The sequence below is a fragment of the Lepidochelys kempii genome, chromosome 8 (assembly GCF_965140265.1).
Source record: "Lepidochelys kempii isolate rLepKem1 chromosome 8, rLepKem1.hap2, whole genome shotgun sequence".
Taxonomy (NCBI): domain Eukaryota; kingdom Metazoa; phylum Chordata; order Testudines; family Cheloniidae; genus Lepidochelys; species Lepidochelys kempii.
The window spans coordinates 38,638,404-38,651,862 of NC_133263.1; the positions used below are offsets into that span (position 1 = coordinate 38,638,404).

The window sequence follows — 13,459 nt, forward strand, 5'->3', positions numbered from 1 at the left end:
ACAAGTGGCAAAGTTAAACTGCATGGACAATTTAAAAAATTCTAGATTTTTAAGTATTTTGGTTTGTAATTTTAATTACCTTTTAGCCTCGTTTATTGTGGAATTATAAAACTTTATATTTAGGAAAGAAAATTTGCTGCTGTTCAAGTTTCTGAGGTTCATATAATTTCTGCAATATAAAAGTTATAATCGCATTTTAACTGCATATAAGGGGAATGTTAGAGATAGCCTGAGTTAAAGTAGACTCTTTACAAGACTTTGTTTTCAGAGGCTCACAGCCTTTTCAATCTTTCAAATTTTGTGCTGAAAACTGGAAGGCTTTCCTTCTAGCTGAGATTGAATCTTTCTAAAAAGTTGGGGCAAAAACACTTGAGCCACTTTTGAGGCTGAGGACAGCAAAAACCCCAAACCCTAATATTTCTATTATAAAAAATAATCTCAATGCCCTTTCAGACATCTGTAGCACTGAACGGAAAAGGTTAGAAAGCTGACTGCCTGCAGGCAGATTGTCTTTAGATAGATGAAATTACTTTTATCCTTCTGATTAAAATTAGTTCCATTTGGTCAATTTATAAGGGTTTTAAAGTAATAGCTATTTTATACACTGTACTGTTTGATTGTAAACATTAACACTTTTTAACAACTATGTTCCAATATTTACATGACTGAAAATGTTCAGATAACATTAAGGTTAACATTAAGGTAAGCACTGAAGAGTAAATAACTGCCTAAGTAAATTAAGATTGCAGCCACAATATTTACTCTCTCTTCCTTATTGATAAACCTTATGAAACAGTTTTTATTAGTAGGATCACAAATAAGTAGGTATATTTCTAGGCCTTGATGTGGCAGTGAATAAGGGAGGCTACAGTAAATGAGGAACAGGTCTGAGGCAAAATACTGTTCATAAATCTGTAGTAACTCCACCGAAGTTATTGTGAATTGATGGCCTAGACCAAAACCGTCAGGCCCCAAATGAAGCAAAGGTCCTGTAGAAACAATAGTATGTGAAAATATAATTACAGACTTTATTGCAGTGTAGGTAAGTATTGTCAGGACTGAAGTAGGAATGCTAACCCTATATTCTAGAATGCAACTATACTTTTCTTGAGGTTTTTTAAGTAAAGAAAAATAGAATAAAAGATGGAAACGTTTAAAGAAAAGTAAGATACTTTAAACCACAATCTGAACTTTGGAATCAGAGGGAAAGAGAGAGAGAAATTTTAAGATGATCTGCACAGGATTGTCGACGAATACTGAATGACTTAAAGGGTTTCCTCTTGTTGGCCGGAGCATCAGTGGAAGATATAGGACATATTTATTATTATTTTCTTTATTATTATTTTTTTATTTATTTTATTATTGTGGTGGTGATAGTGGTGAAAAAGGTGCGGAATTCTTATCAAAGTTTTCCTTTATTCAAAGTATTAACTAGCCATTGCTAACAAAAAAGGCAAAGATATATACAGTTTCCCCTTTTCCCCTTGATTAGTCGACTTTCACTTTCTTTCTTCTCATGATGTCATTATTTACAGTAGCTCTCCTGAAATCCTTTTCCCCTTGACTAGTCGACTTTCACTTTCTTTCTTCTCATGATGTCATTATTTACAGTAGCTCTCCTGAGTCTTACAGTATAAGATGGAACTGAGTTCCTAATATAAAACAACAACAAAATATTACATCTCTCTTCTTCATACAGTGCCAAGGGGAAAATGTTTGTTTTCTTTTGTAGATCACCTTCCAAGTCTCATTTGGCCAGTGGATAGTTTTGGTCACTTCAGATGAGTCAACTGCACTTTAGAAAATACAGCACTTTAGAAAATATTGTTCTTTGTCGTTTAGGAGAAATTTTCTCTTACTCTCACATTAGTCAATAATCCCATCATTTTATACTTACACGTTGATTAAAATATTCAGATTTGCTGAATGCAAAGTGGGGGGAAAGTTTCTCTTCTGCACGTAGCAATAACATTTCTACAATTTCTAATGATTCTTTGGAAACGGAAAAGCAAAAAGTCTTTGTCGACAATGAATAGCCACATTTCTCTTATAACTTTATTTCAAATATCTTTTTTCTCGACTCTTCAGGTCATTACAGCAGCTCAAAATCAGGGGAAACGATTATTTTCCATTTCAAGATGATGTTTTAAGTATTGCGAGTGAATAATTAATGGATTTTAAGAAAAAGTTCCCGAATTTAATTAATTCGATGACTCTGTTTGTGTTTGTGGAGTATTCATTAAAAAAAAATAGAGGGAGGAGCACACCTAAAAAAATAAAACACCTAGGCAAAATAAACTCAGGGAAAACAACAGGGACATTTATCTGAGCTGGTGCAATTATTGGTTGAGGCTCTGAGCGTCGCTGTTCACCGATCAGAGAGCGAAATGCAATGAGAGATCCAGCCAGCCCATAACCGCTGTTACACAGCTCAGAACACAGAGATCAGATTCACGATCAGTCAGAGAGATTCTAAAGAGATTCCTTGTTAGTGGAATAATCTCTGAATGAAACAGTCTCGATGCAAACTTCAGTTGCTGGGGAGACAAAGGACTGGATATAATACCACACTGTTCACACCGGTGACGGGGAATCAGAGTAATACCATTACTAGGGCAGGAAATGGCCGATAAACAAAGACTCCGGGATTGTAGAGGGTTGTTGCTGTGTTGCTTTACGTTGCTTTTCCTTTGGGAGGCAGTTGCTGGGCAGATTCACTATTCGATTCCTGAGGAAATGCAGAAAGGCTTTTTCGTGGGGAATATCGCAAAGGATCTGGGGTTCGATACAAAAAAACTCTCAGACGGTGGAGTTCGAATTATTGCAGAAGGTAGGACGAAATATTTTGCTCTGAATTGGCAGAACGGCTATTTATATACCAGTGAAAAGGTGGATAGAGAAGAAATATGTGGCCAAATCTCAAAATGTTTGTTACAATTGGAGATTTTTGTTCAGGAGCAGGTTAAACTTTATACAATTGAAATTGAAATCACCGACATTAATGATAACGCGCCAAGTTTCCAAGTAGAGGAATTAGAGCTAAAAATCAGTGAGACCACAAGCACTGGGTCGCGCTTTCTTCTGCCAGACGCACAGGACCCAGATATAGGCAGTAATTCAATTCAGAGCTTCCAATTCAGCAGCAATAGGCATTTCTCTCTGGACGTGCAAACGGGAGCTGATGGTGCAAAATACGCTGAACTGGTGCTAGAAAAAATTCTAGACAGAGAAGAACAAGCCGTTTACAATCTAGTCCTCACAGCCATTGACGGAGGAGACCCAGTCAGGTCCGGCACTGCGAGAATCCGCATTATTGTTGAGGATGCAAATGACAATGCGCCAGTTTTTACACAATCTGTTTATAAGGTGAATGTTTTGGAAAACGTGTCTATAGATACCCTTTTGGTTACAGTGAATGCCACTGACCTGGATGAAGGAATGAACGCCGAGGTAACATACTCCTTCCGGAAAATATCAGAGAAAGCTTCAGACATATTCCAGCTGGATTCTAAAACTGGGAAATTGACGGTGACAGGGCACTTAGACTTCGAAGAAAGTGAATTATATGAAATAGAGGTTCAAGCCCGCGACGGGAGAGGACTATCTGCTCGCACAAGGGTTTCGTTAGTTCTTATGGATGTAAATGATAACGCTCCGGAAATTACAGTCACATCTCTCATCAGTTCTATCCCCGAAGACTCCCCAGAAGGAACTGTGATCGCCTTTTTAAAAGTAGGAGACGCAGATTCAAGAGAGAATGGTGAGGTCATATGCTCTATCCCAGGCAACCTCCCCTGTCGGTTACAGAAATTATTTGACAATTACTACAGTTTGGTGACAGACAGAACACTCGACAGGGAGCAGGTCTCGGATTACAATGTAACGATCACAGCCACAGACGGAGGGACTCCTGCTCTTTCCACAACCACGTTCTTCCTGTTGAAGGTTTTAGACAAAAACGACAATCCGCCTGTCTTCAGCCAGACACTCTACACCTCTTACATCACAGAGAATAATCCTAAAGGGGCTCCCATTTTCACATTAAAGGCAAACGATGCTGATTGGGAAGAGAACGCCAGAGTGACCTATTCTGTTACTGAGGGTCAAATTCAAGGAATTCCTCTCTCCTCCTTCATCTCCATTAACTCCGAGACTGGGGCTCTCTATGCTCTGCGCTCCTTCGATTACGAACAGTTCCGGGAGATTCGGTTCCAAGTGCAGGCTCAGGATGGGGGTTCCCCACCTCTCAGCAGTAATGTCTCCGTCACTCTCTTTATACTGGATCAGAATGACAACAGCCCGCACATCTTACACCCCTCCTTTCCCACCGATGGCTCCACGGGAGTGGAGTTGGCCCCTCGCTCCTCCGAGCCGGGTTACCTGGTCACTAAGGTGGTGGCGGTGGATGCAGACTCCGGGCAGAACGCCTGGCTCTCCTACCAGCTGCTGAGGGCTACAGAGCCGGGGCTCTTCTCTGTGGGACTCCACAGCGGCGAGATCAGGACAGCGCGCTCCTTTGCAGACAAAGATGCGCTCAAGCAAAGTCTGGTGGTTTTGGTGAAGGACAACGGGCAGCCCCCTCTCTCTGCCACGGCCACTGTCACGGTGGTGGTGGCTGACAGCATCCCCGAAATCCTCTCCGATTTAAGCAGCCTCTCAGCTCCTGCAGACCCCCAGTCCAGCCTCACCTTGTATTTGGTGATCGCTGTGGCTTCCGTTTCCTCCTTGTTCTTTACCTTTATCCTAGTGTTACTGGTCCTGAGGCTCCGCAGGTGGCGAAACTCGCAGCTGTTTGACTCCTCGAGTGTGACTTTCAGTGGAGTTCCCGTCTCGCAGTTTGTGGGGATCGATGGAGTCAGAGATTTTCTTCACTCCTACTCACATGAGGTTTCTCTAACCACAGACTCCAGAAAGAGTCAACTGGCGTTTCCTAATGGCAGTTGTTCAAATACCCTCACAGGTCAGCATCCTTCTGAGAAATCAGGTCCTCTTTTAGTCGCAGAAGTTTCAAATATCAATACTGACGATCAAGTCTCCCTTCAGGTGAGTTTCTTAAACCACAACTTTCTCTTTGATGTGGAAAGGCTTATTTCTTGGTGTGTTTTATTGGTTTGTAATAGTTCCTGTAGAGCAACAGTTCATTCTCTAAATTAATTAAGTTTTACTTACTACACTATGCAGTTATAAATAATTTTCCAATTATTGACTTGTAATGTCAAGGATACACTTTTAATTTTTCTGTATTACTTTTCAAAACTTTAATGCTCACTTACATGCAGTGGGTGAAAACGAATATACTAGTATATCTATATTTATTTGACTTCTACTTTATAATATTTTACTTATGGTGGTGTCTGGGGTCCAACCGTCAGCTTGAGAAGTATTTATTTTCATACCAATGTGAATTGTAAAAAGCACAACTCAAATAATATCTCAAAATATTGCTCCAAACTTGGAATAATCTGAACAAGTTTAAATGTCTTCTTACAATAAAATCCAGATTAAAAACACTGTAATTGTGCCTTTGTGGGTCACAACTGAGAATACCAAATTCAGGACAAACTGTTGAGAAATGGGGAGGATATACCCCAAATTAGTGGTTATTCTCCCATGAGATATACCAAACCAGCAACAAAAGTAAACTTCTGTTTCACCACACTGGCTAACAAGAAATCATAAAAGCAGTTTCCTTAGATATTCCAGTCTTTGTATCACCACCAAAATACTAGACTTAAAGACGAGTGGTTCTTTAAAACCAGTTTAGTCAAGCAAAGAGTTCTTCTGATCCCAAAGGACCAGCCACACACCCAGGTCAATATATAACTCAGATATTACCCAAAAATCACACTGTTGTCAATCCTTTAGTATCTAAAATCTAAAGGTTTATTTATTAAAAGAAAGAAAGGTTAAAGGAATCAAATGCACATAATAATTGCAAAGTTTTAGGTTCAAGCTTCTAGCAGTGATGGAATAAACTGCTGGTTTAAGTCAAGTCTCTGCTTGCTTCCAAATCATTGGAAGGACCTCACTCCCTTGGGTAGAGTGCTCTCATTAGTATAGTCCATAGCCCAGAGGTCTGGGCAGGAAAGAGGCAAAATGGAGGTGTTTGCAGGGCATTTTATAGCTTCTGCCATGTGGAGGGAAACATTGTTTCAAACAAAGCCCTCAGCACAGCTAGTGGAAAATCACAGGTGACAACACAGTGTTTGGAGTCACATGGGCAAGTCACATGTTCATGCATGATTCCACTTGGACACAGTAGAAGTCATTACCTATACCTCAAACAGCACGTTCCCAGGAAAGTCCATTCAGTGTAGATGGGTATCTTCCATTGTGAGTTAAATGTTCTTTTGATGGGCCACTCAATTTGAATAAAGAAAAGGAGTACTTGTGGCACCTTATGCAGTTGATAGATTTCCACTCCATACGGCTAAATGCAGTGCCTTGCATAATGACAGGTTTCAGAGTAACAGCGTGTTAGTCTGTATTCGCAAGAAGAAAAGGATGATAGATTTCCACTCCATACGGCTAAATGCATGATAGATACAGACTAACACCGCTGTTACTCTGAAACCTGTCAATTTGAATAGTCCCTCCAAGATGTGCTGGCTTGTACTACCTTCTGGGAGTTACCCCAGGAGCAAACATTTGAAATCCAGGCATAAAGCCAATGCTCATAATTTTAAATACAAAAATACATACTTTTAAATACAAAATTTTTAAATACATGCATGCAAATAGCATAATCATATTCAGCTATTCCTAACCTTTCCATAGATACCTTACTTGACAACCTTTGTACAATATTTGTAGCTCACGAAAGCTTATGCTCTAATAAATTGGTTAGTCTCTAAGGTGCCACAAGTACTCCTTTTCTTTTTGTGAATACAGACTAACACGCTGTTACTCTGAAACCTATACAACAGTGGCAGCAACAATGATCTACAAGGTCATATTTTAATCAGTTAATGCCACAAACACATAGGCTTTGCACTTTGCTTAGGTTATCTGTAAACGGTCTTTCAAAGGAAATGCAGTCATGCAGTACATAGTGGATTGCCCCTCACTAAAAAAATCCCTGTCTTCAGCACCATTAGCCTTCATATCTGGAGACTTTGCAAGAGCGTCCTCGCTGCCTGGAGCAATCAGGGTGGAGCATAAGGAGACAGACAGGCTCTTAGAAAGCGCAGGAGACTAATAAAGTGTGGCCTTGTAGTTGCAAGCAAAAAACAATCAATTGTTTTTTGTAAAAAACTTGAAAGTTAATACAGTCTGTAGGTACAGAATGCTCCATAAGAGGAAAAAATGTTAAAAAGATAGAAAGCTAAATTAACTAATTAGATGAAATTAGATATTAGATGAAATTTACATTCGCCTTTATGAATAACTCCATCTAGAAAGCACTGTCACAATCCAAGCGGAAGATGACGAAGGGATGGATAATTGTGAGGTCTGTGTCGGAAACAAACATGCCTCACTTCCTTGCCATACAGACATGGCAGGAAAGGCATTTTCTTGGTCTCCTCTAATAACCTGAGTGTCTGAGGATCCCTTCGAGATGATCTCCGAACTGCCAAATGTATTAACAAATCTGGCGTTAAGTATATAAATTTAAAATTCTTAGTAATATGTAGTTATCAAAATGCTTGGTGAGAGTTTCTGCTAACTTTCTCTTCATAAGAAAATGAGAAAAAGAGGATCCCCACCACCACCACCATCACCACGTTGTGTTGAAATGAAAGAGTGCAGTTATCTACTAATACAGTTAGGTGAATTTTCCAGTAACAATTAATAAGCTATAACTTAACACTCCTGATCTTCGCTATATGTTCTCTTATCTCTGAGTAGTAATAAGAGGCTGTTGTATTGATATCTATATCTACTGGAAAAGGGCGGGGGGGAGGGGCTAAAGGGTTCCTTGTGAGAACACCATGACATGCATTCTAAGGATATCAACTGAATTTTAAACATGTCTTTCTAAAACTAGTTTCCGGTGGATTATTTTAATTGACTGCCACTTCCGATGTATAATTTAATTGTAATTATTTTTAAATATGCTCTTTTCTCTGAGATAGTGATCTGCTTAGACTACAGTAAAAAGAGTTTAAGTTATTTAAAGTTAATGCCATAGTTCCGTATTAAAGCCAGGAATTAAGTTCTGAGTAAGGGTTTGGTTATAGTAATGAAGAGTATTAATGTATCTTTATTAGCTGTAATGTTTGGAGTCTATTTACTTCGATCTCCAGAAATAGATCATCTTACCTCGGAGAAAATATTTAATAGACATAGACAAGATCTCAAGGAAATATGGGTAAACTGGGTCTTATATCTAAATGGGAACTTGTTGGAATATTCAGAAAGCAAGAGCATTTGTTTTCAGAAGCTCCGTTTTTCTACGTTGAATCAAACTGTCTAGTTATGCCCCAAATGAAAATAGGAGTAAGTTTATGGTATAAATTTGCTTGTATTTCGAGCACTGTTGTAGCGGTTGGTTTGACAAAGACATTTTTGCTTTAAGTAGTTCTTTACATTATTTTACCTTTGCCATTTATTCAAATAAATTGGGGGTCAGAGTTATTCTCTATTCGGCGCTATGTCGTTGCATTAACGAGATCCGCCTAGATGCAGTTCTCCTACTGAGACGCAGAGTGTCGCTGTTGGCCAATGCGATGAGGGAGCGGCTGCTGGGGGTCCATGGCAGACTCCGGCAGTATCGCAGGCAGCCTGTACAGAGAGGAGAAAAGACATAGCAGAGATATATCCACACAGACTCACTGAAAACATCAGTCTGACAGGCGTCTCCATGAAATATTGAGAAGAGAATCCATTTTATTTATTCAGCCTTATCTCAGAAGGTTTCAATTTAGCTGGAATCTAAAACTCCCAATGTGTTCGGAATGGATGAGGAGAACAAGGCAGTGAAATTAAGAGGGAAATGGATAAAAACAAGAGACAGAAACAGGGTCCGGAGATACGAATGGCAAGTACTGTTTTTTCCCTTCTTATTCTCTTTGTTCTGCCCGACGCTCTCTGAGCAGCTTCGCTATGCGATTCCTGAGGAAATGGCCAGAGGTTCCCTCGTGGGGAACCTTGCCAAGGATTTGCGGATGAATGTCAGAGGGCTGTCATCCCAGAGCCTCCGTATTGTCTCTAGCTCAAAAAGTCAGTATTTCGCCATTGGTGCAGAAACTGGAAACCTAAATGTAAATGACAGAATAGACCGAGAAGAAATATGTGGAAAATCTCCCCTTTGTGTTCTAAATGTCGAAACGGTAATTGAAAACCCTTTCAACGTTTTTCATGTGATTGTAGAAATCCAAGATATTAACGATAATCCGCCGTATTTCACCAGAAGCAATGTTGATTTAAAAATAAGTGAATCTGCGCTACCCGGGGCTCGGTTTCCATTAGAAATAGCGCAAGATCCTGATGTTGGGATCAACACAGTACAGAATTACCAGCTCAGCCAGAACCAGTACGTTGTCTTGTCAGTGAAGGAGAGCGCAAATGGCAATAAATACGCAGAGTTAGTTGTGGATAAGCATTTGGATCGGGAGAAGCAAAGTTTCCACCACTTGATGTTTACGGCTGTGGATGGGGGAGACCCAGTTAGAACTGGGACTCTTCAGATAAGGATTAATGTCACCGACGCCAATGACAATCCCCCCGTATTTACTGAAGAGATCTACAAAGTCAGCCTGAGTGAAAATCTACCACAGGGCTTCTTAGTGCTTCAGGTGAAAGCCACGGATAAAGATGAAGGGTTACATGCAAAGATTGTCTACTCTTTTAGCAACATACCCTACAGTATTTCTAGACTATTCAAGATGGATCCTGATAACGGAGAAATTACAACTAAATGGAATCTGGATTATGAAATGGCAAACAACTTCTTATTGGATGTGGAAGCGACAGACGGCGGAGGTCTGACTGCTCACTGTAAACTTCAAATAGAAATTATTGACGAGAATGACAATGCCCCAGAGATAACGCTGACATCTTTGTCCAGTCTAGCTCCCGAAGACTCTTTGGCGGGGACACTGATAGCTTTGATCAATGTCAATGATCAAGATTCTGCTGAAAACGGAAAGGTCATTTGTCATTTAGAAGAAAAATTGCCTTTTAAAATAATATCATCTTCTAATAATTACTACAGACTCCTCACAGACAGCACCCTGGACAGGGAAAGGACCCCGGAGTACAATATCACAATCACCGCCACAGACAAAGGCTCTCCGCCCCTCTCCACCCAGAAAACCATCCTGTTGCAGATCTCCGATGTCAATGACAACGCCCCTGTCTTTGAGAAGCCTTCCTATAACGCCTATGTGCCAGAGAACAATCCCTCGGGGGCCTCTATTTTCAGTGTAAAAGCCTCAGACCGGGATCTGGACCGGAACGCCCGAGTCACTTATTCCATCTTGAGCAGCAACCTGAAGGAGCTGCCTCTCTCCTCCTACATCTCCATTAACTCCCAGACCGGAGTGATCTATGCGCAGCGCTCCTTTGACTACGAGCAATTCCGGGAGTTTGAGATGCAAGTGAAGGCCCAAGACGGCGGGACCCCGCCTCTCAGCAGCAATGTCACCGTCAGGGTGTTTGTTGTGGATCAGAATGATAACGCCCCTCGCATCCTGTACCCTTCCCTCGGAGCCGATGGCTCTGCCTTATTCGAGATGGTGCCTCTCTCGGCCGAGGCAGGTTATCTGGTGACAAAGGTGGTGGCGGTGGATGCTGACTCAGGACACAATGCCTGGCTCTCCTACCACATGCTCCAAGCCACGGACCCGGCGCTCTTCAGCATTGGGCTGCAGAGCGGGGAGATCCGGACAGCCCGCGCCTTTGCGGACAGAGACGCTGTGAAGCACAGGCTGGTCACCCTGGTGAAGGACAACGGGCAGCCGCCTCTGTCAGCCACAGTGACTCTCAACCTGGTGTTTGCCGAGAACGTCCAAGAGGCTCTTCCAGAAATGAGCGACCAATCGGGTGACTCGGCACCTCAGTCTGATTTACAGTTCTACTTGGTGCTGGCTTTAGCCCTGATCTCATTTTTGTTCCTCCTGACAGTGACCCTGGCCACTGTGATGAAATTGCGAACGTCAGGAAAACCCAGTGTTCTTCGATGTTTGAATTATGACATCTATTCCAAGGCCCATCCCAGTTATCCACCGAACTACTGCGATGGGACTTTACCTTATTCCTACAATCTCTGTTTAACCACAACTACCGGTGATAATGGCCTTAATTTATTGAAAACCGATGGTCAGAATGATACACCAGGGAATATTCTTTGCAGTAATGATTCTGGAATGTTGTATCTGAGCAGCAACAGTAACGACCCAAACTCTCAGTCCAAAACTCTACCGAAGGTGAGCGAATGAACTGATCCATTAGTGTTCTTCTTAGTATTTGCCATGTCTCAGTATTTTTAAAGGTAACCTGATTATTGATAATCTTAATTAGAATAAGAAAAGGAGTACTTGTGGCACCTTAGAGACTAACAAATTTATTTGAGTATAAGCTTTCTTGTGCTTCATCGGATGAAGTGAGCTGTAGCCCACAAAAGCTCATGCTCAAATAAATTGGTTAGTCTCTAAGGTGCCACAAGTACTCCTTTTCTTTTTGCGAATACAGACTAACACGGCTGCTACTCTGAAACCTTAATTAAAATGTTTAGTATCTAAAAGATCGTGTATTAATCCGGAAGAAGAATTTTTCGTTTTGTGTTTTTTATTTATGTTGACCACACATTTAGTTGGAGGTTGTGAATTTTTGAGAAGTGTATTTTGATATGATTGTGATATTGGCATGTCAAGTTCCAGCTCATGCCAAAGTTCCCATGTTTTAACTGACAGCTGACAGATACAGAGCTGGACTCTTTCTAGCTCACTTGTGGGTTAATGTTGATAAAGTAGGTATTAGATTTAAAAGAAAGTGTTTAGACTGTATTGACTGCTTGTGAGTTGCTGCCTGCATTAATCTTACTTGTTATATCTATGTTCCATATTGTAAGGTAATATCTGAGCTGTTGTATTGTGAGCCTCTGTGATGGTATGAATTGCCACAGGGAAGAGGGACATCAGTTAGTGTGAAGAGGGTCTCTTGTACAGTAATTATGCCCATCTTTAAAGAGGAGACCCAGGGATATCAGACATTCTAAGGGGTCATTTTAAAGAGCTCTATTACTGTGTGAAACCTCTGCCTTTTGGACTTACATGTTCCTATTTATTCTTTAATTAGTACTTTTTTAAAGTTTAAGCTAAAGTGTTTTATCCTTTTTAGAGAAAAGTAGATCTTTTAAAAATGTACTTTTCACCTTTAAAAAATTGTGTCCTTTATTTGTTAGTAACCTAGTATCTCAGCAAGAGGTGCCATAATATAGAATGTGCTGGACTGTGGCTTTCAGTTGTCTAGTGGATATCTGTTTTGTTCTAAAGGTTTATTACTTAATGCATGTGCACTGGTATTTGATAGAATCATAGAATCATAGAATATCAGGGTTGGAAGGGACCCCTGAAGGTCATCTAGTCGAACCCCCTGCTCGAAGCAGGACCAATTCCCAGTTAAATCATCCCAGCCAGGGCTTTGTCAAGCCTGACCTTAAAAACCTCCAAGGAAGGAGATTCTACCACCTCCCTAGGTAACGCATTCCAGTGTTTCACCACCCTCTTAGTGAAAAAGTTTTTCCTAATATCCAATCTAAACCTCCCCCACTGCAACTTGAGACCATTACTCCTCGTTCTGTCATCTGCTACCATTGAGAACAGTCTAGAGCCATCCTCTTTGGAACCCCCTTTCAGGTAGTTGAAAGCAGCTATCAAATCCCCCCTCATTCTTCTCTTCTGCAGGCTAAACAATCCCTGCTCCCTCAGCCTCTCCTCATAAGTCATGTGTTCTAGACCCCTAATCATTTTTGTTGCCCTTCGCTGGACTCTCTCCAATTTATCCACATCCTTCTTGAAGTGTGGGGCCCAAAACTGGACACAGTACTCCAGATGAGGCCTCACCAATGTCGAATAGAGGGGAACGATCACGTCCCTCGATCTGCTCGCTATGCCCCTACTTATACATCCCAAAATGCCATTGGCCTTCTTGGCAACAAGGGCACATTGCTGACTCATATCCAGCTTCTCGTCCACTGTCACCCCTAGGTCCTTTTCCGCAGAACTGCTGCCTAGCCATTCGGTCCCTAGTCTGTAGCTGTGCATTGGATTCTTCCATCCTAAGTGCAGGACTCTGCACTTATCCTTATTGAACCTCATCAGATTCCTTTTGGCCCAATCCTCCAATTTGTCTAGATCCTTCTGTATCCTATCCCTCCCCTCCAGCGTATCTACCACTCCTCAGTTTAGTATCATCCGCAAATTTGCTGAGAGTGCAATCCACACAATCCTCCAGATCATTTATGAAGATATTGAACAAAACTGGCCCCAGGACCGACCCTTGGGGCACTCCACTT

At 41.2% G+C, this 13,459-nt stretch overlaps 1 protein-coding gene across 16 annotated transcripts in view; it reads left to right on the forward strand.

Annotated features, from left to right (window-relative positions):
• LOC140915802 (protocadherin gamma-C5-like) overlaps positions 1-13,459 on the forward strand; it is a 384,766-nt gene that overhangs the window by 110,250 nt on the left and 261,057 nt on the right. For 2 of the 16 annotated variants that reach the window (XR_012160287.1, XM_073356148.1), the window contains exon 1: positions 2,440-5,043. The exons of 11 other annotated variants lie outside the window; for them this stretch is intronic. Coding sequence is in view for 4 of the 5 variants with exons in the window: in XM_073356148.1 (XP_073212249.1) it covers positions 2,623-5,043 (2,421 nt within the window). In the remaining variant the exon portion in view is untranslated. Of the gene's footprint in view, positions 1-2,439; positions 5,044-8,742; positions 11,370-13,459 lie in introns of those variants that run through there. 3 more of the 16 variants (XM_073356128.1, XM_073356144.1, XM_073356113.1) reach the window with 3 other exon arrangements.